The 26,367-nt window shown below is 35.6% G+C and overlaps 1 protein-coding gene across 2 annotated transcripts in view; it reads left to right on the top strand.

The window, feature by feature from the left end:
- sh3gl2a (SH3 domain containing GRB2 like 2a, endophilin A1) overlaps positions 1–15,042 on the top strand; it is a 36,104-nt gene extending 21,062 nt beyond the window's left edge. Inside the window, exons 2-10 of one of the 2 annotated variants that reach the window (XM_056372643.1) lie at positions 4,517–4,585; positions 5,798–5,870; positions 7,266–7,409; positions 7,736–7,869; positions 7,963–8,121; positions 8,786–8,889; positions 9,018–9,133; positions 11,790–11,801; positions 12,358–15,042. In XM_056372643.1, coding sequence (XP_056228618.1) covers positions 4,517–4,585; positions 5,798–5,870; positions 7,266–7,409; positions 7,736–7,869; positions 7,963–8,121; positions 8,786–8,889; positions 9,018–9,133; positions 11,790–11,801; positions 12,358–12,554 — 1,008 coding nt within the window. In that variant the 3' untranslated portion in view covers positions 12,555–15,042. The remainder of the gene's footprint in view (positions 1–4,516; positions 4,586–5,797; positions 5,871–7,265; positions 7,410–7,735; positions 7,870–7,962; positions 8,122–8,785; positions 8,890–9,017; positions 9,134–11,789; positions 11,802–12,357) is intronic. The other variant, XM_056372644.1, reaches the window with a different exon arrangement.
- The last annotated feature ends 11,325 nt before the right edge of the window (positions 15,043–26,367 follow it).

A 26,367-nucleotide genomic window follows, 5' to 3' on the forward strand; every position in this document is an offset into this window, starting at 1 on the left:
CTATTTTCACATTCATCTTCTCAAGGGGGAAGGTTTCTCTGTGTGAAAAACCGAAGGCATCAGTGCAGAAACACTGAGAATGAAGCAGGAGACATTTTGTTCAAACAGTTTCAAAATGAGCAACATTTGCGTATTTACTTTATGTGTTCAGTAGGTTCGGACGTTCAGGTATAATATGAATTTGTGATGAAATTGTACTTTTTTTGTGGAGAAACCATATTTGGAACTAATTATTAGTAATGTTTTCAATATGTTTTAAAACATGCCATTAACTCATTAACATACAAGTAGCCTAGAATACAAAGGCTGTGGTGTATTAGAAATAACCTGCCTCAAGCTCTGCAGCAAAACCTTATCCCTTCATTGCCTCTTTGTCTAGAGGCATCACGACTCAGCTGCATGTTCATCCTCTCGCATGTATCAGCGTCGTACACGACAGTCTTCTTGACTACGAGCGCGTGTGCTCAGTATGTGACGTTGCAAGCTGTGACATCACAGGTTACATATCATCTACGCCACTGCTGTTCCCAGCAGCCAGCTGCGCATCTTGCGCATCCCTGTAAAGTTTACCTCACACAGCCATCGCTGCTGCTCGGCTCACCTTGTTATGCCCTTCCCCTGCAGGGAGCACGAGGAAGAGGAGTGATGGGTGGAGAATGAAAAGATGGGTTGTTGTTGGGGGGAGGAGCAAAGATCAGTTACGTGTGAAAGCACAGTGACATTGCCGGTTCCTCAGGAGGTGTTAGAAATGTAGTTTACTGGCTATTATGTGGGATTAGTGGCTTGGTTAAATTAAGTAAGTCACTGGGAGTAAAGGATCAATCATCAGGCCCATGGTTATTGGCTGTGACATGCTGTATTCTCCTTCAGTGTCTCTGTGTGCTTGTGCTCATGTGTCTTAGCCCTGGCATGCAATTCCCTTCCATCATTGTAATAAATTTTTGTCTCTTCAGCTTGCAGCCTTTAAAGCACAACACCAGCTCTGTCTTTGCTCTCAACTTGAAAAGAAGTGTCTGGGGGGTTGAACAGGCGTTGACAGCAGCCATCGGCAGCAGTGTGCACAGCAGCACTATTGCCCTTACTCAAAACAGCCACCAACAGCTCATTTTTATTCATTCAGTTTCTCCGCTTCCCCCAACCTTCACACAGGTCCCCCACAGGCACTGCTAGACTGATTGTTTCTTATCTATTTAGCTCAAGAAATGACAGACTTGTACTGACTCTGACTCCCTAGTCCCTTCCTATCTCTAAACCAAAGAAATCATGGATGTTGGACAGACACAGACTCACACACGCACACACACACACATACACACACACGAATAACATATGGTTGAATTTAGAGCTCTGAATACTGTATGAGGGGGGGTTGACCACCTCCAGTGCTCTTACTGCAGCAGTCTTCAACCTTTGTCCTCAAAACTCAAAGCACTGTTGGTTTTCTCTTCAATCAAGGATCAGATTTATAAATCAGATTTTCCACCTAAGTACAAACACATGAGATTGTCTGTCTAACCATGTACCCATGGTGTAGTTAATGCTAGTGGTGTTAAAATAGACATGTTTCCTGCTCAGTACAAGCAGGGAGGAGAGGAGGCAGTAATGTATGAAGCTGTGTGTAGTGCAATATGTGGTGGTCAAGTTCAGTTGGAAAATCGGTGGATAAGAGTTTATATTTCTGCTGGAACACTGAAAAGAAAGAATAGTTCTGTTTTTTAAATCTCAGTGATCTTGAAGCCGCCACTTCGCCTATGAGACTGTAAAACCTGGTGTGGACACGAACAGTGATTGTCATCTTTCGGTCAGAACATCACACTAATTCTCTCTGTAGAAGAATATTAATAGGCAATACCCTCCAATAGTACCAAAAACAGGGACTGTGTCATTAAGTGCAGTCGTTATGCACTGTGAAATATTACTGCAAGCAAAGATTTTTTAAAAATGTGCTATGTCTAGTGTGAATTACAAATGGAGGCATCATTGTTTTTCCCAGTTTCTGTCTAAAATAGAGGCATGTGCCGTCTGTTATATGAATTCACATCCTGTTCCTATCTGAAACCAGAGAGCAGCTATATGTAACTACATTCATAATGTATCCCAGGTGTAAAATCATACACTACGTGATTAGATGTCTTCAACGAGCACTAGAAGCGTCACTGTGTCGCTTGTGTTGGCGCAGCTGAGGACACAGTCTAACACGCATGCATACAGCCATCTTCACCTCCATCTCAGCAGCTCACATCATCATCATCTCCCCAGCGGTGATGATGCTGTTGTGAGGCACGTATCCCCATTAGTGTTTGATCAGCAGGCCTGACATGAGGGAAGGAAAAAAGGATATGAGACTGAGGACACGAGAACTGACAATAGTAGTGAGAGAAATAACAGCAAGTTACCTGATAAGCCATGCACGGGCAGATACCTGTCTCCATGACGACGAGCTCAAGGAGGATTTGAAGACATTGTAGGGATGTGTAGGTGAAACTAATGACAGGAAATGTGGCTTGCTGTTAAACTTCCACCGTGTGTCTGTGTGCGTGTGTGTGTGTTTATCTTTGCTTTGCTTTGCTGTGAGAATATTGAGCTGTTTCACAAGTGGGATCAGTCTTTGCTAAGATGACTCATAGAGCACCAATTCTCAGAAAGTCTTATGCTGCATAAACTTCTGTCACAGGCTTAGTCTCTTAAACCCTCCTGCTCTGTCTGTCACAGATCACCCCTCTGTGTGTTACCCCTGGAAAAATACATCTCATTTTGACTTGCTTGATTCCAAATACTTCATTCTTTTAGGCTCTTTAAAAAAAAAAATGGCTGAACTCAAAAGACCATTTATTCTCTCTCCTACTACAGCAGTGCCAGTGTAAAGACCAGCGTGAACATTTAATCGCTAAAAATGTAAAATGGACTCATCTTGTCCAAGAAGTACATGTACAGTGCGATTATTCTGTATTTTACTTGAGGAAAGACTTCTCCTACTGACCTTAGCTTTCATGGTTTCTATAGTCACGCACTGTGACGTTCCCTGAAAGTTGTTTTTCCTCCCTCAGTCCTTCCTCTGAGGGCCGTGTCTGGCCTTGTTGTGTCAGATTGCTGCCCCCTCTAGGCGTCTGGTTACATCACAGACCGAAGCTGGATGGTGGCAGAACTGGAAATGTTATCAGCAGATAGAGAGTGAGGGAACGACAGCCCAGAGGAATTATTTCTGTGTTTGTGCCTGTGCACATGGATCCATGCCAAGTCTGAAGCTACAAAGGACAACACTTACAGCTTGTTGCTGCCCATGCCTCATCTCTTCCTCCATTTCTGATATTTTATTGCCCTTTCTCCTGCTGCATTTGTCTCCAGCAGTGATGGAGAATCTGATACTGTTATTTTAAAGCCAGGCACTACCACATTGTCATTTGTCAAGACTGAGTAGGAGGGATGTGTATGCTTCTGTTTACTGCAAACTATATGTTGGTGTGTGTACCTTTGTTGTTTTTCCTATATATATTGTCAGATAAGGGCTCAAAGGAGTTCCAAGAAAAATTTGAGGGGTCAAAAGGTGACTAACAGGACGAGTAAGATGTGAAAAATATTTCTGTTGCAAAAAATAATTTGTTTTTCTGACTTTTGTCAAGATTTTATTAGTATTTTTCATCCCCTCTTACCTCAATTCAACAAACCAATCTGAGAAGCAAAAATCAAATCACCTTTTGGTTGATCTGCTCAGAACTTAAAGACACACTGCAACCTGCAACAGAGCCTCACAAGCCTTGCTTTGTTTAAGCGATCTAAAAAGGTTGGGGACTATTGCTGTAGAAAGTGTTCAGCCGTTCACCCATTAATAACACAAAAAAATGCCAGGTCTATTCTATTAAAGATCAGTATCAGAGATGTAAAGGTCACCAACACACTCCTGACATTGTTATCTGTGAGCGCTGGTGAGAGGTGATGTTCACACTGCAGTATGATCTGTTATGTGCAACGCAAGGTCAAGCTGATATCTGTGCATTTGTTGTGTGACATGATCATAATTGGAGTGGAGAGGTTGCGACCTGGTGATGTTGCAGGTTCACACTTCACATCCTGACAAGGCAAAACACTTCTCTTATTGCAACATTGATGCTATTTAATATGTAATTTACTAAAGAACAGTATCTCTTACATCTTACTGACTCATCCACAAGGCTAAAGTTTCAAATAGATAAATAAAATGACAATATAAACATCTCCATTTTGCCCTTAACAAAAACAGTCTGAGAAAAGAATCTTACAAATCCTGTGAGAAATCTTCTATTTGTTCATCTCTGCAGAGTCGGTGTGCAACACTTGAAATGTTGTTCTTGTTCCCTTCACCGGGGGCTGAGGTCACTTTTGTGTCATTTTAATTGTGATCTTCATTTCAGTACTGAGAACTGTTGAATTGGATTTGACCTCTCTGGAATTTGCCACCTTTAATATTTACACCCACTGCAATACAATTTTGTCAAGCTGACAAACGTTAAAACTGAGCCTTTTTTTTTTTGTTTTGCAGAAAGTGAGTGAGAAAGTTGGAGGAGCAGAAGGAACGAAGCTCGATGAGGACTTCACTGATATGGAAAAGGCAAGCGTAAACTCTATTGAATCTCCCATTATCATTTCGTTCAGAATTACAACCACCACTAAAGATTATTACTAGATTCATTACTAGATAATCAAACCAATCAATCAATCTGAAATATTGTGGATTACCAACAGATCATTGCAGGAGCATATTAAATGATTACACCAAGATTACAGTTGCAGGCAAGTTAATAGGAGATCAAACATTACAAAGATCCAACAGTTTTATTGGATTATATGGGACAAACTTCACAATTTTGTCAAATTCCCCACTTTAATAAGGTCAAGAGGGACTAACGCTGTTGCCACCACTGAAACTGAATTTAAACTGGTTGCAAAAGAAATTGGTTTAAAATGGCAACCTGCTTACCTTGAAACTTTTGGTGGTCTCCCACCCACTACTGTACAAAGCAAAAGCTTTACATTATGCTTGCATACCTGGCTGAGAGCTTCCCCAGCTAGAGGGCTAATATTTAAACCATATAAACTAACATTTAAAACATGTTAATACCTTCAGAGTTTGTAGCTCCCTTTGTTTTTGCTTTGTCTTAAAAATCATTTAAATTATTATTTCATCAAAAATCCTGTTCAAACCCAGAAACTCAGAAATGTTCACCGCAGTTTGTTTGCCTGCAGCGGCATCATGCTGCTGCACTGCCACTAGTTTGTATGAACTGTATTTAATCAAGAATTTCAATGACTCCCATATCTTGGTATCTTATAGTGTTGGTTTGTGCTTCCACAAATACATTCAAGCCCTGAATAACACATTGCCTGTTTTTTTAAATACATGTATGTACATGTGAGTGCTTATGTATTTTTAAGCATCACCGCATGTTAGTGCATGTGTGTCTTTACATGTGATCCCTTGTCTTTACATATCAGAGGTTCTAATGTGGTGCAGAGAGAGAGGCTGTTGGGAGCTGGCGAGTCTCATCACACTGAAACAAGAGCACAGAAGGGATGCTGACTCTCAGCTCTGCATGTCTTTCTCTCACCATCAGGCTGTAGAACAAAGCAACACTTTTTTGTTTATCTTCTGGGTGGGCAGTGTAAAGATCCATAAATTGTTTTATGGCTGTTATATTCATCTCACTCTCTCCTGCAGTCTTTCGGCCCTCACCTGTTTTTTTTGTTAAGACCCACAGAACTGTTATTTCTGTACTTTCTGTGTCTCCTTCCACATTTTGTTTGTTTACATTGTGGTTTACAGAAGATGGACACCACCGCTCGGGCAGTGCTGGACATCATGACCAAGACCACTGAGTATCTGCAGCCAAACCCAGGTGACATAAACTAGCTGCGCAGGAAGCTAGCATGAATCTTTTAGCCCAAATGCCAGTCGTTCAAGAGTCAATATTACGATTATTAAAAAATATATTGAAAAAATATGATATATCATAAGCATAAACATATCATAAAACCACACTGACACACAGAAACATAGATATACAGTCGTATAGAAGTACACAAATACACATTAGGCCAAGTCAATTATTAAATACTGTTGATTGACTTTCAACATAATATGATTTTTTCATTTTATCATCACAATTATTTTGGTCATATTAATTATTCCCAGTAAACTGATGTTAAAAATTAACCAAACTGATTGTATTAATTTAACACATTTTACACATATGAGGGATTCAGTCTGCCCAGTTTGTCCATTACATAAAGGAGGAGATAATAATGATCTTAACATCTATTGTGGTCAACTTTCAACTCAAGACAAGAACATGAAAAGACTGCTTTTAGATTTTGTGCTCCAAACTCATGGAGTAACCAACAATGCACTTTAAATGTTAATTCCCTAATAACACTGGGACAATTTAGAAATATGCTTTTAAATCTTTTAAATCCTAATGTCTTTGAATGTAATTGTTTTAATTAGGAGCTGATTATTGTATTTTTGGTGTTTGGTTTGTTTTCTTTCTATAATCTCAGCATCATTGAAAATGAGGGTCATACAGTGTACGTCTGAGAAAATAAAAGGCTGTTGATGACGATGATGGATGCAAAACAGTAGATCATATTTTATTAATTTGAACACCAGTATACTTTTATGTGATTTGACATATACAGTATTCACCATATCTGTGACATACTAGAAAATATCCCTACTAAATAATTATTTCAACCATGTTGATCAACCCTAATTCATATACATAAAAAACAGACAGTTAACATTTATTATTGCATTATTAATAGTAACAGCCACATTAAAATCTATTTTAAAAAGTTGTATTAATTGCTGTGTTAGTAATTCTTCAAGTCCATTATTCTTGTAAATTCCATAATTTAATTATCTTGATAATAAGTCTTTTTTGTGCATTTTATTTTGGTAGTCTGTTTTGACTCTTAACTATATCCCTCGACATGATGTTTTTCCTGGAGACTTATTGGCCTTTTACACATTTGAATTTTCCATAATAGTAAATAACTGAATATTCTCGCCCATGTTGTACTTCTAGTGGCCATGTAATCACAGTGGGAGCTGGTTAGACAGAATGAAACTCACAGCTCTCCAAATGAACTCCAAACAACAAATTACAGTCAAGCATTTTAATAGGATTCACTTTGGTACCTCAGGCATTGTGTTATCTGACTACAAAATTTAAGACATAGACAAACACATGGCCCTGGAAGTGTTTAGTTTCATTAGTGCCTTGTCTTTATAGCCACCAGAGCCAAGATGAGCATGATGAACTCCATGTCACGTATGCGGGGCCAGGAGAAGGGACCGGGCTACACACAGACCGAGACCATCCTGGGAGAGTCCATGCAGAGGTTTGGCAGGGAGCTCGGGGAGGAGTCTAACTTCGGTGAGCTGCAGCACATTAAAGCTTCTCCCAGAAAGTGGAGAAACACTTTTATAGGCTTCACAGGAACAAAGTGGCATAATTTTATTCCCTCAAGGACGTAGCAACAATGTTATGAAAAATGCATGAGCTTATTTTCCAGACAAGATGCCTGAAGTTTCCTTTGTTATTCACAAGTGAAGGCATTAAAATGTTGTTTAAAGAGAAAAAGCTGTCTTCACAATCTGCTGTAGATTCTAATGACATAGTGTTACTGGAGATGAACCATACACTGAAATAGAAATGAGCGTGGTACATTTGTTTTTATTGTCGAAATGTCTTTTTTTCAGGCCTTGCTCTGATTGACGCTGGGGAAGCCATGCGTGAGCTGGGAGAGGTTAAGGATGCTCTGGACATGGAGGTCAAGCAGAACTTCATTGATCCACTGCAGAACCTCCATGAAAAAGATCTCAAGGAGATTCAGGTACGAGTGCAGAACTTTGGAAAAAAAAAAAACAATAGTCAAAGTCATCTGTAGGTCAAGGATTCAGATTTACTGTCTGATCTTGTTTTGCAGCATCACCTGAAGAAAATGGAGGGTCGCCGTCTGGACTTTGATTATAAGAAGAAACGTCAGGGCAAAGTCACAGACGACGAGATCAAACAGGCACTTGAGAAGTTCGACGACTCCAAGGAGATTGCCGAGCAGAGCATGTTCAACTTGTTGGAGAGTGATGTAAGCGTTAGCAGTTTCCCTGCCTGGTGGTGAATAGATGTATTCCCCATTGAAAGTTGGTCATTTGGTATTTTTTTTCTTACATTTTCTAGGTTTTTGAGTTGTACAATCACATCTATTACTCGCCCATCTCTACTTTTCCACTTTTGCTGTATCCAGCTACTACATCCATTCCCATTACCCTCTTGTGCTCCTCAAACCATTGAACTAAATTGGGGTCATGACCCCATAACATACTGGCTGAAACCCCCCATCTTTTCTATGATGTCAGCTCCTGCTTTTTGTGGACAAAGTATTACATTACAAATGTAGTCAATTCTACTGTATATGGCTGTATGTAAATCTCCTACCAGACCTCCATGGTATCCACCCCTGTGTTTATGTGATCCTTACTCAACCAGATGTCACCTTAGGGCATATACTATACTTCTATCAATCAATTCAAATATTGGTTATTCCATCAAAAGAAAATTAAGCAGTATTTTTCAGTTTTATGATATTTCATTGACTAAACATTTAATTGAAAAAATAATTGAGATATTAATCAGTAATAACAACAATGCACCCCAAGCTTAAATGACTAAGTCGGAGTTTTAAGTAACAATCATCAGCCAGTGGTGTCGATGTCTAGCATCTTCTGTGCTTCTTCTGTGTGCATCAACAGATTGAGCAGGTGAGCCAGCTCTCTGCGTTGGTCCACGCTCAGGTGGAGTACCACAGCCGGGCTGCTGAGATCCTCACACAGCTCTCCAGTAAGATAGACGAACGGTCAGTGCTGACACTTTCAATTATTTTTGAAACTATTATTCACCAACTATTGCCAAAGGAATAGAATGCGATTCATGTTAATCACTGTTATTTGTGCATTGATGAATTCTGTGTTTTCCACTCTGCAGGATAAGGGACACTTCTAACAAACCGAGGAAAGACTACATGCCTAAACCACGTACGTCTCTGGACTTCTCCATCAGCGAGAACCACAATGGAGGCATCCACAGTGCTCGATCTCCAGGTGAGACCCAGAATATAAACCTCTCGGTTCAGAAACATGTCCAGAACCTAGTCCTGGTTGTGTATGAACACTGTACTCTTACTGGTGAATCTCACAAGTTCCTGTTTCGACTGATGTGAAGACAGAACAGTAAAATTTGTAGTATTTCCCTTTAAAGGATAGTTTCTGGGCTAGTTTCTAATAATTCATGTTTTTCTTTCCTTTAACAACCCTCTCTATGTTTTTCATTTTCACTATAAATTCTCAAATAAAAGCCAATGATGGTCAAAAAGGCATACATTAAAAGGTACATATATTAAAATGCATTGCATGGTAAAGTTAGAGTAAATTATACTTTTATAGAGCATATTTAATCGACATTTATTCATACTTGCGATGTCAGTACTCCCACTGATTCATTTTGGTCAATTTCACTTTAATTACTTAATATCAAGCTACAGAAACACAACATTTACTGCAGATGTTTCACAATAAAAGTCCTCCAGGAAAGAGAACAGATTAAGTCTACTCACATACCAGAAGCCTTTTAATGAGAAACATACTGTATGTGGTCTTTTTTTAAGACATGCTTGTGCACAGTATCAAATACAAGTAGTATAAGCATTAAAACCCAAATATACACATAGACTTCATACATTGGTTCCACATTAAAGAAAAAAAATTCTAACTGGTCTTTCTTACAAACATTTTAGAATAATTTGGTTCAAATAAAAACATGGAAAAATGTTTTAGAATTTATGGTACCTTTATTGTTTGCTAATTTTATCTTTCTTTTTCCCAGCTCTTTTCCCAACATTTCAGTTATTACCTGTAGTGAACAGATTATCCACCAATCCAGAATTTATAAATACAACTTCTCACTTTTCTCTTTCCCCTTATGATTTTTGTTTATTTGTCTAGGGGCGAGGTCTCCAGGTGAGCCAGGTCAAACTTGTGTTTTTGTGGGATTTTTTTTCTGCCAATATGTTTCTGTTTGTATGGTCACCAATTAATTTCTTCAGCAACATCCTGCCATTTCCACTCCTGCTGTTTCCTTTCCCCTTCCCTCGTGGTTTTTCCTCTTCCTCTTTGCAGCAAGGTCTCCAGGTGAGACAAAAGTGAACCCCAGAGAGATACAACTATATCTCCTCCATCACCTCATCTTTCTTGTTTGGTCTTTTTTTGTTGTTTTTGTTTTTTTGAAACAATGATACAAATAGCAGAAAAACAAGTGCCGTCCGCTCACTGTACAAAGAATGCAGACCGACAATGCCCATGAAAAGCCAGCAGACGAGCATTTGCTATTTCTGTTTTGTTCGCGTGTCAATCCTCCGATCTGTCTTATCCTCCTATTTCTTTGTCTGTCTGCCTCTCCGCCTCTCTTTCACTTTATTGTCCAACCTGTGTTTTTCTTGCTTTGTTGTTCATTCACTTCACTGCGCCCACTCTACTTATCCATCAGCTCATCATTTACCCATCTAAAAATGCTTTTGCTGAAATTGTATTTTTTCACCTTTGTTTTCTCCTTTTCCCTTTGCAGCAAGATCTCCAGGTGAGCAAGAGTGACTTGGGAAGAGATGCAAAATCTCTCTATCACTCTTATTTTTATTGTTCTTTAAATTGACTTTTGTGGAAGTGTTTTTTTGTTGTCTGCATTTTTTGTTTGCAGTGCAGGTCATCTGCAGTGCTGTTTCTGTCTAACCCCTGGATACTCTTTTGTTTAAAATCAAATGTCTCATCTTTGTTTTTATGTTAAAGGAAGAGTCTGACATTTTGGGAAATGCACTTATTCATTTGGACTTGCATAAGAAGACTGATACCTTTCTCGTATCTGGATGCTAAACATGAAGCAACAGCCAACAGTCAGTTAGCTAAGTAGTTAGCTTTGCATTAATACTAAAAGCAGGGTGGAATAGCTAGCTTGTCCAAAAGCAATATAATTTGTCCACCTGGACCTCTAAAGCTCACTCATGAATTATTTTTATGTGGTTATGTGCCGGACCATCTCTTGACCTGGAGTAGTAACTAGCTGCCTGACAACTGCTCAGAGGAAAAATATTGTCCCCATCAAACAGTGAATTGCTGTTTTTACACTTTGGTTTTTATACCTTGTTTGTAAGCTGTACAGGTACTGATAGGCAGAGCCAGGTTAGCCAACCGTACATTAACCAAATCAACCTTGACTCTTGTAAAACCAAATCTATAGTTTGAAGATGCTTCCCATCAAATATAAATAACGTTTTTGTTGCATGTCCAACTTACTTTTCCTGTGCAGTCTCCTTAGCTTCATTGTAGTGCAGTAAGACGAAATGGACTCATTACTACCCCCTGAGGCTGATGGGCAGAAACCACCAACTGGTACTTTGAAGTTGTAGTGAGCATCTCTTCCCCCAACGGCGACAAGGGGCAGTAATGAACCCATTTCTCATACGAAAACAAACTTAAACAAACAACACAAAGATTCAGGGAAAGTGTTTTCACACAGTAGCTGAGCTTTACAAGAGAGAGGACTAGCCAGGACTTTGGAGTCCCAGGGATAATGTGCATACTTCCCAAAATTATTAAACTATTCCTTTAAACACTGCCTACCTTGTTATAATTGTGCAGTCACTGATGGTCATGTTTTGTGTCTCTCTTTGTCTCCTCCTCTCTGCTTCCTCCTCTTTCCCCCTTTCAGCCAGGTCTCCAGGTGAGCCTTTCACAAGCTTTTCTTGTGATCATTGTGCCTCTGATTTATATGCAGCATCTTATCTCCACTTCTAGCCTCTCTTCTTAAGCCCAGTTTATACTGCATTGAATTGATGCTGTAGGTATGGTGTAGGTGAGGCATAACCTGATGTGCACCTCCTTTGAAATTTAACTACATATTGCAACGATGCAGACTGTAACAACTGTGATTGGTCCACCTGGTAACATGTGTTGTGCATGTCTCTCAGTGGTCGCACAGCACAGAAAACTCACCCTTCTTCAGACTCAATCAGTTCAATGGTCGTAAACACCATCTCCTCCAACATGATCCATTCTGTTTCAGATATACATAGCTTCAAGTACACACAAATGGACATAAACTCGACCACCGATCAGGATTTAGGCGGTGTAATTGTAGAGCAACAAATGCTCACAATGGCGTAAGCCACTTGTGTAGGCTACAGCGTAGACTCTGAGTCAATCCCATGCAGAAGTATAAACCAGGCTTTACTCTCCTTTTCTTCTCTTAACTCTCTAACTGTCTTCCTTATCTCCAGCCCCGATGGACCAGCCCTGCTGTCGTGCACTGTACGATTTTGACCCTGAGAACGAAGGGGAGCTAGGTTTCAAGGAAGGCGATATCATCACCCTGACCAATAAGATCGATGAAAACTGGTACGAGGGGATGCTGCACGGCAACTCCGGCTTCTTCCCAATCAACTACGTGGATATCCTGGTGCCGCTGCCCCACTAGGACGTCACGATTACTAGCTATGTCTGCAACAGTGGCAAAACAAATCCTGGCCTCCAGTTCCTCCCCCCTGTATTCCCAGTAACCTTTTCCTCAACATTCCTACTAACCACCTGCGCTCCACTTTAAAGGAGTCAAAACGGCAACAACATAATAACGAATGAAGATATGAACAAGATTGATGACGAATTAAAGCAAGTCTACACCAGTTGATCGTAAAAACTTTAAATGAGGAAAATCAGCATTGATGTCGTTGCTTCCCCTTATCCCAGGAGGTACCTTCAAGCTTCCATAGTCATCTGGTCCATTTCTGTCCCGGCTTTTGTCTCGGTTTAAGTTGGCTGTCAGTCCGTCATGAGTTTATTAGAACAGCTTTGCAAAATCACATTTTCTCTCATTCACTGTATTATGTGGCAAACTCTACAGTAGATAGAAACCTTTTTCTCACATACTAGGAAAAAAAATGGTCCACGTGCTTCATGTTTGTTAGACTCTAGGTCAAGCATGGTTTCAAGTGTTAAACATTTTATCTTATTAAAAAAAAAAGATATGTTGAACTGATTTTGCTTTGTTTGAAATATTCCTCGTTTTTTAACTGTAGTCTCTTGGCATGCTTGGGCCGTTTCTGGAGAAACCACGTCCCTGTCATGCTCTAAAAAGTCTGTCCAAAGGACGTCCTCACATTTTAACTATTCAGAGTTTCTAGACAGATTCATCTAGTTGATAACTTACAACAGACATTACTCATTGTACTTTTAATTTTTTTATGTAACATGTGCGCGTGATTGGTCAAATGTGATTTAGATACCAAAGTTACCTACAGAAACCAGAATCAACTCCAACAGCAAGGTGTCAGTAAATCTGTTCAATGCAACAGCGTGAAGCTTGCAATCTTTAGTTCTTTGGTATTTTTATCAAGGGGGAGTGAAACTGTATTCTTAAGTATGTGACATTACTTATCTGAGCCAGTGATTAGTGAAGTGATGACATGATTTGCAAAAACACAAGTTGTCAAGTTTAAACTGTCTGAAGTGATGTAAGAAAACTATGGTGAATAAATTGCAATCCTCCAATGTGTATTTTATCAGCAACTTGTGTGAAAAATGGTTGATGTATTGTGATATAATAACTTAAGATTTAACTGCTCACTGGGGCAATTGTTTTCTCTGGAGGTGAAGGTGTAGCTCTTTTTGCTGCAGCCCTACTAGTCCGATTAGTATACTGTAGTCGTAGCTGTCTATAAGCCATTGATGAAGAAAAAACTAGACGTAGCCAGCAACAGTACTCTTTGAAATACTTTCCAACAAGGACAAAGGAGTGTGTAAATGGCAGAGTGGAATGAGAGATCATTTCTTTTTGTCTCAGTGGAAATGTTTTTATTAATTGAAATGATGCAACTTACACTAAACATCCCTTTTTTTCATGATGATACGGACAAAAAGCCGCTGGTTTTCTTTATACATGTCATGTCAGACCTCAGAAAAATTGTTAGATACTCTACATGATGTTTAATTTTCCCTAACCAGCTATTTGCTTGTATGCAGTATTGTGTGGGATTAGTTTCCGTTCTCTAACTGATGTATTGATAATCTAGAAATCAAACCAGCCTCAGTTATTACATGTTTTAGTCAGCTGAGCTGTGAGGTGCCATAGTGCACACATTATCCCTGAGGTTTTATTCTCTGCAATGTCGACAATGTATTTACCCTCCTGCATGAAGATCTGTGCAGCGGTAACACTATTTTTCACCCATCTTGTTGTAATGTTGTGCGTGTATTTTGGGGGAGGGATGCCTGTTTGGGTTTGTGTATTGTACATGTAATGCACAGGGACAGGGTTGCAGAGGACCTCTGATGCTGAGGTATTTAAAATATACTGTCTCTGACAGTGTTCAACATTAAAAACAAACATGAATGTCTCTTTAATCAAAGGACCAATTCATTATATATCCAGTAGAATTACAATACTGATGCAAAATCAACTGATAACCCACATTAAAGTGTTGCTTTATTTTTTTTAAGGGAAGCACAACTTTAGCAGACAGTATACTTTGTTGGCTGTGGAAGAATAACAGTACAGTTTGAAGAGGTCATGTATTTATTTTTTTTTTTTAAAGGTGATCTAATTCTTTCCTTCTTTTTCTCTTTCACTGTTTTTTAACAATCGTGTGTATCTTTGCCCTCAATGAGGACTGTACAGCTTTTCTGTGTTTTGTTTTCACCTTGTGTGTATAGTCGCGCATCTACAGTAACGTATCTTATTTTTGTAACTGTGACAAAAGTATACACATACAGTATAGATGTATATATACAGTATATTATCCAGAAGCAATGTGAAAGGAGGGATTCTCTGTGCTGCACATGATTGTCTTTGGATTGTTTTGTTTTTGTTTTCTTTTATTCTTGCACTGGATTCTAAGACTGTATGCTTGATGTAAAGAAAAAAATGTGATAAGTGAGTGTAATTTATTCAAATAAAAACCAAAAAGTGGTTTTGAAGTAATTACTTTTCATTCATACACACACCCTTAGGATTTTAATTCAAGCTAAGCTTTAAGTAAGGTGTAGGTAGAAAAAGCAGCAAATTTAAAAAAATTAATTTAGACCTAGGCTGAAGATAAAATTGTTTGATATCTTGCTAAGCAGTTATTTCACTTCACTACACTTCTGTAGTTGTTATTTTTCATTACATGGAGAAGGCACAGTGAGACTTGGCTCAGCAAATAGAAGGAGATAGATGCATTATTTATTTTCCTGGTAGATGTTATCATGTCCTCTTGCAAGAATCCAAGCCAGAAAAAGTAGGTCAGGTAGGAAAATGTCATTTGTACCTTCAAGATGACTGAAATGTCTTAATAATCCTGTTAGCACAACATTATCAAAGTCATGACAACAGCCTCAAGCATCTTAGAGGCTCCACAAGATATGAAATATATGCATGTGTAGCACAATGCCAACTTTGTACAACCTATACAAATAAAGAATTATAGTATAGCTGTTATACCAGCTGCTATCGGCAGTGGTGCAAATTAAGCTCAATACTTAAGGACAAGCACAAACAAATTGTACTCAAGTGTTTATGTTTCAACAACTTTTCTCCACTGCATAGACATATTGTACTTCATACTCCACTACAAGGGCGTAGGTTTGCTAATGGTCAGTAGGGACATGTCCCAACTAATATTTTGGAAAGAATTTTCCCTACCAATATTTGAGTAAACTTATTCACACTATGTTTGGAGTGAAGTCATATTAGATCATTCAAATATGTCCTCCAAGAGGCTACGTCTCCAAGACAACCGAATAAGGCATGCAAGCATTTGATTGACTGAAAGGACCAGGACTATCCGAGGGCTCATGTCAGGTGAAAATATCGCAGTGGTACCTAAGGTCACCAGAAAAATGTCAACTGATGTTGTTTAACCATGTTAGATAGAATTAACTAGCAAGCTAACCCTAGCTTCTCTTCTGAATGCTAGCAGAAAGATTTCTCGCAGGAGTAAACATAAAATGGTATGAGTTTTATTTCAGTCGAAGAATCCAATGAAAATGTCAACATGAATAATAAGGCTTTTTTTAAACCTTACTGTACTATGACATTTTTTGTTTTTATGCATTACTGTAATATGACTTTTTTGACATTTTTTTGCTTTACTGTATATTATGATGTTTCTATGCCATACTAAATGAAAACATTTTTGACATTTTTATGCCTTACTATGGTAAGATGTTTTATACTTTATTATACTATGACGTTTTTTTTACGTTTTTATGTCATAATATACTATGATGTTTTCTTAAGTTTTTATGCCTTCCTATACAATGATGTTTTTTGAAATTTTTATGCCTTACTAACTGATGAAGTCTTTTGACATTTTTTTCCCTTACTATGGAAAGAGGTTTCTATACTTTATTATACTATGATGTTTTTTTGTGTTTTTATGCCTTACTATACTATGACGTTTTATGCTTTATTATACTATGACATTTTTGACGTTTCTATGCCATATTATACTATGACATTTTTAAGCCTTACTGTACTATTACGTTTTATGCCTTTCTATACTATGATGTTTTTTGACATTTTTTTTGCCATAATATATACCATGACGTTTTTTGACGTGTTTATGCCTTACTATACAATGACATTTTGTGCTTTATTATGCTGTGATGTTTTTTGACATCTCTATAGCTTACTATACTATGACAGTTTTTTGACCTTTTTATTCCATACTATTTGATGACATTTTTGATTTTTATATACTTCATTATAAAATGGCGTTTCTTTCGATTTTTATGCCTCACGATACTATGATGTGTTTATGCCATACTATACTATGACATTTTTTGGCATTTTCATGACATACTATTATTTGGCATTTTCAGGGCGTGCATAAAAGGATTTTGTGAAAGGGCAGTTTGTGGTAAAATGGTTAAAACAGCCACCTCACACTCAGAAAGTTGCGTGTTCAATTCCCAGTCAGGTGCTTTCATGTCATATACCTTTTTTTTTTAAATTTCACCCCACACTATACTGTTACGTCTTTTGGCATTTTTCTACCATAGTATACTTTGACGTTTTTTAAGTATTTTCATGCCTTACTATACTATGTCGTTTGATGCCTGACAATACTATGATGTTTTTATGACCATTTATGCCTTAACATACTATGATGTATTTTTGACATTTTATGCCATACTATACTATGACGCTTTTTGTCATTTTTATACTTAATTATATTATTTCGTCTCATGCCTGACCATACTATGACGATTTTATGACCATTTATGCCTTGATATACTATTTTGTATTTTTGATGTTTTATGCCATAGTATACTATGACGTTTTTGTCATTTTTATGCTTAATTATATCATTTCGTCTCATACCTGACCATACTATGATGTTATTATATGCATTTATGCCTTAATATACTATTTTGTATTTTTGACATTTTATGCCATACTATACTATGACATTTTTGGGCATTTTCTGCCATACTATACTTTGACGTTTTTTAGCATTTTTCTGCCTTACTATACTATGTCGTTTGATGCCTGACCATACGTTGACAATTTTATGAACATTTATGCCTTAATATACTATGATGCATTTTTGACATTTTATGCCATACTATACTATGATGTTTGTTTGGCATTTTCTGCCATACTATACTTTGACGTTTTTTAGCATTTTTCTGCCTTACTATACTATGTCGTTTGATGCCTGACCATACTATGACCATTTTATGACCATTTATGCCTTAATAAACTATGACGTATTTGTGACATTTTATGCCATACTATACTATGACTTTTTTTGGCATTTTTCTCCACACCATACTTTGACGTTCTTTAGCATTTTTATGCCTTACTATACTATGTCGTTTGATGCCTGACCATACTATGATGTTTTTATGACCATTTATGCCTGAATAAACTATGATGTATTTTTGATGTTTTATGCCATACTATACTATGAAGTTTTTTGGCATTTTTATGCTTAATTATATTATTTCGTCTCATGCCTGACCATACTATGACCTTTTTATGTGCATTTATGCCTTAATATTCCATTTTGTATTTTTGACATTTTATGCCATACTATACTATGACCTTTTTTGGCATTTTTATGCTTCATTATATTATTTCGTCTCATGCCTGACCATACTGTGACAATTTTATGACCATTTATGCCTGAATAAACTATGATGTATTTTTGACGTTTTTTGGCATTTTCTCCCATACTATACTTTGACGTTTTTTAACATTTTTCTGCCTTACTATACTATTTTGTTTGATGCCTGACCATACTATGACGATTTTATGACCATTTATGCCTTAATATACTATGACGTATTTGTAACCTTTTATGCCTTACTATACTATGACCTTTTTTGGCATTTTCTGCCATACCATACTATGAAGTTTTTGGCATTTTTATGCTTAATTATATTATTTCGTCTCATGCCTGACCATACTATGACCTTTTTATGTGCATTTATGCCTTAATATACCATTTTGTATTTTTGACATTTTATGCCATAGTATACTATGACGTTTTTTGGCATTTTCTCCCATACTATACTTTGACGTTTTTTAACATTTTTCTGCCTTACTATACTGTTTCGTTTGATGCCTGACCATACTATGACGATTTTATGACCATTTATGCCTGAATATACTATGATGTATTTTTGAGGTTTTATGCCATACTATACTATGACTTTTTTGGGCATTTTCTGCCATACTATACTTTGACGTATTTTAGCGTTTTTCTGCCTTACTATACTATTTCGTTTGATGACTGACCATACTATGCCTTACTATACTATGACCTTTTTGACATTTTCTGCCATACTATACTATGAAGTTTTTTGGCATTTTTATGCTTAATTATATTATTTCGTCTCATGCCTGACCATACTATGACCTTTTTATGTGCATTTACGCCTTAATATTCCATTTTGTATTTTTGACATTTTATGCCATACTATACTATGACCTTTTTTGGCATTTTCTGCCATACTATACTATGAAGTTTTTGGCATTTTTATGCTTAATTATATTATTTCGTCTCATGCCTGACCATACTATGACCTTTTTATGTGCATTTATGCCTTAATATACCATTTTGTATTTTTGACATTTTATGCCATACTATACTATGACGTTTTTTGGCATTTTCTCCCATACTATACTTTGACGTTTTTTAGCGTTTTTCTGCCTCACTATACTATTTCGTTTGATGACTGACCATACTATGAAGATTTTATGACCATTTATGCCTTAATATACTATGACGTATTTGTGACATTTTATGCCTTACTATACTATGACCTTTTTTGGCATCTTCTGCCATACTATACTATGACGTTTTTTGGCATTTTTATGCTTAATTATATTATTTCATCTCATGCCTGACCATACTATGACGTTTTTATGTGCATTTATGCCTTAATATTCCATTTTGTATTTTTGACATTTTATGCCATACTATACTATGACATTTTTGACGTTTTTTGGCATTTTCTGCCATACTATACTATGAAGTTTTTTGGCATTTTTATGCTTAATTATATTATTTCGTCTCATGCCTGACCATACTATGACGTTTTTATGACCATTTATGCCTTAATATACTATGGTGTATTTTTGACATTTTATGCCATACTATACTATGACCTTTTTTGGCATTTTTATGCTTAATTATATTATTTCGTCTCATGCCTGACCATACTACGACGATTTTATGACCATTTATGCCTTAATATACTATGGTGTATTTTTGACATTTTATGCCATACTATACTATGACGTTTTTTGGCATTTTTATGCTTAATTATACTATGTCGTTTGATGCCTGACCATACTATGATGTTTTTATGACCATTTATGCCTGAATAAACTATGATGTATTTTTGATGTTTTATGCCATACTATACTATGAAGTTTTTTGGCATTTTTATGCTTAATTATATTATTTCGTCTCATGCCTGACCACACTATGACGTTTTTATGTGCATTTATGCCTTAATATACTATTTTGTATTTTTGACATTTTATGCCATAGTATACTATGACGTTTTTGTCATTTTTATGCTTAATTATATCATTTCGTCTCATACCTGACCATACCATGATGTTATTATATGCATTTATGCCTTAATATACTATTTTGTATTTTTGACATTTTATGCCATACTATACTATGACATTTTTGGGCATTTTCTGCCATACTATACTTTGACGTTTTTTAGCATTTTTCTGCCTTACTATACTATGTCGTTTGATGCCTGACCATACGTTGACAATTTTATGAACATTTATGCCTTAATAAACTATGATGTATTTTTGACATTTTATGCCATACTATACTATGATGTTTGTTTGGCATTTTCTGCCATACTATACTTTGACGTTTTTTAGCATTTTTCTGCCTTACTATACTATGTCGTTTGATGCCTGACCATACTATGACCATTTTATGACCATTTATGCCTTAATATACTATGACGTATTTGTGACATTTTATGCCATACTATACTATGACTTTTTTTGGCATTTTTCTCCACACTATACTTTGACGTTCTTTAGCATTTTTATGCCTTACTATACTATGTCGTTTGATGCCTGACCATACTATGATGTTTTTATGACCATTTATGCCTGAATAAACTATGATGTATTTTTGATGTTTTATGCCATACTATACTATGAAGTTTTTTGGCATTTTTATGCTTAATTATATTATTTCGTCTCATGCCTGACCATACTATGACCTTTTTATGTGCATTTATGCCTTAATATTCCATTTTGTATTTTTGACATTTTATGCCATACTATACTATGACCTTTTTTGGCATTTTTATGCTTCATTATATTATTTCGTCTCATGCCTGACCATACTGTGACAATTTTATGACCATTTATGCCTGAATAAACTATGATGTATTTTTGACGTTTTTTGGCATTTTCTCCCATACTATACTTTGACGTTTTTTAACATTTTTCTGCCTTACTATACTATTTTGTTTGATGCCTGACCATACTATGACGATTTTATGACCATTTATGCCTTAATATACTATGACGTATTTGTAACCTTTTATGCCTTACTATACTATGACCTTTTTTGGCATTTTCTGCCATACCATACTATGAAGTTTTTGGCATTTTTATGCTTAATTATATTATTTCGTCTCATGCCTGACCATACTATGACCTTTTTATGTGCATTTATGCCTTAATATACCATTTTGTATTTTTGACATTTTATGCCATAGTATACTATGACGTTTTTTGGCATTTTCTCCCATACTATACTTTGACGTTTTTTAACATTTTTCTGCCTTACTATACTGTTTCGTTTGATGCCTGACCATACTATGATGATTTTATGACCATTTATGCCTGAATATACTATGATGTATTTTTGAGGTTTTATGCCATACTATACTATGACTTTTTTGGGCATTTTCTGCCATACTATACTTTGACGTATTTTAGCGTTTTTCTGCCTTACTATACTATTTCGTTTGATGACTGACCATACTATGCCTTACTATACTATGACCTTTTTGACATTTTCTGCCATACTATACTATGAAGTTTTTTGGCATTTTTATGCTTAATTATATTATTTCGTCTCATGCCTGACCATACTATGACCTTTTTATGTGCATTTACGCCTTAATATTCCATTTTGTATTTTTGACATTTTATGCCATACTATACTATGACCTTTTTTGGCATTTTCTGCCATACTATACTATGAAGTTTTTGGCATTTTTATGCTTAATTATATTATTTCGTCTCATGCCTGACCATACTATGACCTTTTTATGTGCATTTATGCCTTAATATACCATTTTGTATTTTTGACATTTTATGCCATACTATACTATGACGTTTTTTGGCATTTTCTCCCATACTATACTTTGACGTTTTTTAACATTTTTCTGCCTTACTATACTATTTCGTTTGATGCCTGACCATACTATGACGATTTTATGACCATTTATGCCTGAATATACTATGATGTATTTTTGACGTTTTATGCCATACTATACTATGACGTTTTTTGGCATTTTCTGCCATACTATACTTTGACGTATTTTAGCGTTTTTCTGCCTCACTATACTATTTCGTTTGATGACTGACCATACTATGAAGATTTTATGACCATTTATGCCTTAATATACTATGACGTATTTGTGACATTTTATGCCTTACTATACTATGACCTTTTTTGGCATCTTCTGCCATACTATACTATGAAGTTTTTGGCATTTTTATGCTTAATTATATTATTTCGTCTCATGCCTGACCATACTATGACCTTTTTATGTGCATTTATGCCTTAATATTCCATTTTGTATTTTTGACATTTTATGCCATACTATACTATGACCTTTTTGGCATTTTCTTCCATATTATACTAGGACGTTTTTTGGCATTTTTATGCTTAATTATATTATTTCGTCTCATGCCTGACCATACTATGACGTTTTTATGACCATTTATGCCTTAATATACTATGGTGTATTTTTGACATTTTATGCCATACTATACTATGACCTTTTTTGGCATTTTTATGCTTAATTATATTATTTCGTCTCATGCCTGACCATACTACGACGATTTTATGACCATTTATGCCTTAATATACTATGGTGTATTTTTGACATTTTATGCCATACTATACTATGACCTTTTTTGGCATTTTTATGCTTAATTATATTATTTCGTCTCATGCCTGACCATACTATGACGATTTTATGACCATTTATGCCTTAATATACTATGATGTATTTTTGATGTTTTATGCCATACTATACTATGACGTTTTTTGGCATTTTTATGCTTAATTATATTATTTCGTCTCATGCCTGACCACAATATGATGTTTTTATGTGCATCTATCCCTTAATATACTATTTTGTATTTTTGACATTTTATGCCATAGTATACTATGACGTTTTTGTCATTTCTATGCTTAATTATATCATTTCGTCTCATACCTGACCATATTATGACGTTATTATGTGCATTTATGCCTTGAAATACTATTTTGTATTTTTGACATTTTATGCCATACTATAATATGACATTCTTTGGCATTTTTTTTTTTAAGTTATTTAAAGCTTGTCCGATGCGGGACTCGAACCTGGGGCCGACTGCAGCGAGGACTGTAGCCTCTGTATATGGGGCGGATGCTCAACCAACTGAGCTATACGACACCCCTTTTTTGGCATTTATGCCTTAATATACTATGATGTATTTTTGACGTTTTATGCCATACTATACTATGACCTTTTTCTGGCATTTCTATGCTTAATTATATTATTTCGTCTCATGCCTAACCATACTATGACCTTTTTATGTGCATTTATGCCTTAATATACCACTTTGTATTTTTGGCATTTTATGCCTTACTATACTATGACGTTTTTTGTCATTTTTATGCTTAATTATATTATTTCGTCTCGTGCCTGACCATACTATGACCTTTTTATGTGGATTTATGCCTTAATATACCATTTTGTATTTTTGACATTTTATGCCATACTATACTATGACGTTTTTTGTCATTTTTATGCTTAATCATATCATTTCGTCTCATGCCTGACCATACTATGACGTTATTATGTGCATTTATGCCATAATATACTATTTTGTATTTTGACATTTTATGCCATACTATACTATGACGTTTTTTGACATTTTCTACCATACCATAGTATGATGTTTTTTGGCATTTTTATGCTTAATTATATTATTTCGTCTCATGTCTGACCATACTATGACGTTATTATGTGTATTTATGCCTTAATATACTATGATGTATTTTTGACGTTTTATGCCATACTATACTATGACATTTTTTTGCATTTTTATACCTAATTATATTATTTCATCTCATGCCTGACCATACTATGACGTTCTTATGACCATTTATGCCTTAATAAACTATTTTGTATTTTTGACGTTTTATGCCATACTATACTATGACGTTTTTTGTCATTTTATGCCTTACTATACCATGATCTTTTTGGCATTTTCTTCCATATTATACTATGACGTTTTTTGGCATTTTTATGCTTAATTATATTATTTCGTCTCATGCCTGACCATACTATGACCTTTTTATGTGCATTTATGCCTTAATATACCATTTTGTATTTTTGACATTTTATGCCATAGTATACTATGACTTTTTTTGGCATTTTTCGCCACACTACGCTTTGACGTTTTTTAGCATTTTTATGCCTTACTATACTATGTCGTTTGATGCCTGACCATACTATGACGATTTTATGACCATTTATGCCTTAATATACTATGACGTATTTGTAACCTTTTATGCCTTAATATACTATGAACTTTTTTGGCATTTTCTGCCATACCATACTATGAAGTTTTTGGCATTTTTATGCTTAATTATATTATTTCGTCTCATGCCAGACCATACTATGACCTTTTTATGTGCATTTATGCCTTAATATACCATTTTGTATTTTTGACATTTTATGCCATAGTATACTATGACTTTTTTTGGCATTTTTCGCCACACTACGCTTTGACGTTTTTTAGCATTTTTATGCCTTACTATACTATGTCGTTTGATGCCTGACCATACTATGACGATTTTATGACCATTTATGCCTTAATATACTATGACGTATTTGTAACCTTTTATGCCTTAATATACTATGACCTTTTTTGGCATTTTCTGCCATACCATACTATGAAGTTTTTGGCATTTTTATGCTTAATTATATTATTTCGTCTCATGCCAGACCATACTATGACCTTTTTATGTGCATTTATGCCTTAATATACCATTTTGTATTTTTGACATTTTATGCCATAGTATACTATGACTTTTTTTGGCATTTTTCGCCACACTATGCTTTGACGTTTTTTAGCATTTTTATGCCTTACTATACTATGTCGTTTGATGCCTGACCATACTATGATGTTTTTATGACCATTTATGCCTGGATAAACTATGATGTATTTTTGACGTTTTATGCCATACTATACTATGATGTCTTTTGACATTTTATGCCATACTATACTATGACGTTTTTTGTCATTTTTATGCTTAATTATATTATTTCGTCTCATGCCTGACCATACTATGACGATTTTATGACCATTTAATCCTTAATATACTATGACGTATTTGTGACATTTTATGCCTTACTATACTATGACCTTTTTGACATTTTCTGCCATACTATACTATGAAGTTTTTTGGCATTTTTATGCTTAATTATATTATTTCGTCTCATGCCTGACCATACTATGACCTTTTTATGTGCATTTATGCCTTAGTATTCCATTTTGTATTTTTGACATTTTATGCCATACTATACTATGACCTTTTTTGGCATTTTCTGCCATACTATACTATGAAGTTTTTGGCATTTTTATGCTTAATTATACTACTTCGTCTCATGCCTGACCATACTATGACCTTTTTATGTGCATTTATGCCTTAATATACCATTTTGTATTTTTGACATTTTATGCCATACTATACTATGACGTTTTTTGGCATTTTCTGCCATACTATACTTTGACGTATTTTAGCGTTTTTCTGCCTCACTATACTATTTCGTTTGATGACTGACCATACTATGAAGATTTTATGACCATTTATGCCTTAATATACTATGACGTATTTGTGACATTTTATGCCTTACTATACTATGACCTTTTTTGGCATCTTCTGCCATACTATACTATGAAGTTTTTTGGCATTTTTATGCTTAATTATATTATTTCGTCTCATGCCTGACCATACTATGACCTTTTTATGTGCATTTATGCCTTAATATTCCATTTTGTATTTTTGACATTTTATGCCATACTATACTATGACCTTTTTGGCATTTTCTTCCATATTATACTAGGACGTTTTTTGGCATTTTTATGCTTAATTATATTATTTCGTCTCATGCCTGACCATACTATGACGTTTTTATGACCATTTATGCCTTAATATACTATGGTGTATTTTTGACATTTTATGCCATACTATACTATGACCTTTTTTGGCATTTTTATGCTTAATTATATTATTTCGTCTCATGCCTGACCATACTATGACGATTTTATGACCATTTATGCCTTAATATACTATGATGTATTTTTGATGTTTTATTCCATACTATACTATGACGTTTTTTGGCATTTTTATGCTTAATTATATTATTTCGTCTCATGCCTGACCACAATATGATGTTTTTATGTGCATCTATCCCTTAATATACTATTTTGTATTTTTGACATTTTATGCCATAGTATA

Source organism: Seriola aureovittata, chromosome 3 (assembly GCF_021018895.1).
Source record: "Seriola aureovittata isolate HTS-2021-v1 ecotype China chromosome 3, ASM2101889v1, whole genome shotgun sequence".
In the NCBI taxonomy this organism is placed as follows: Eukaryota; Metazoa; Chordata; class Actinopteri; order Carangiformes; family Carangidae; genus Seriola; species Seriola aureovittata.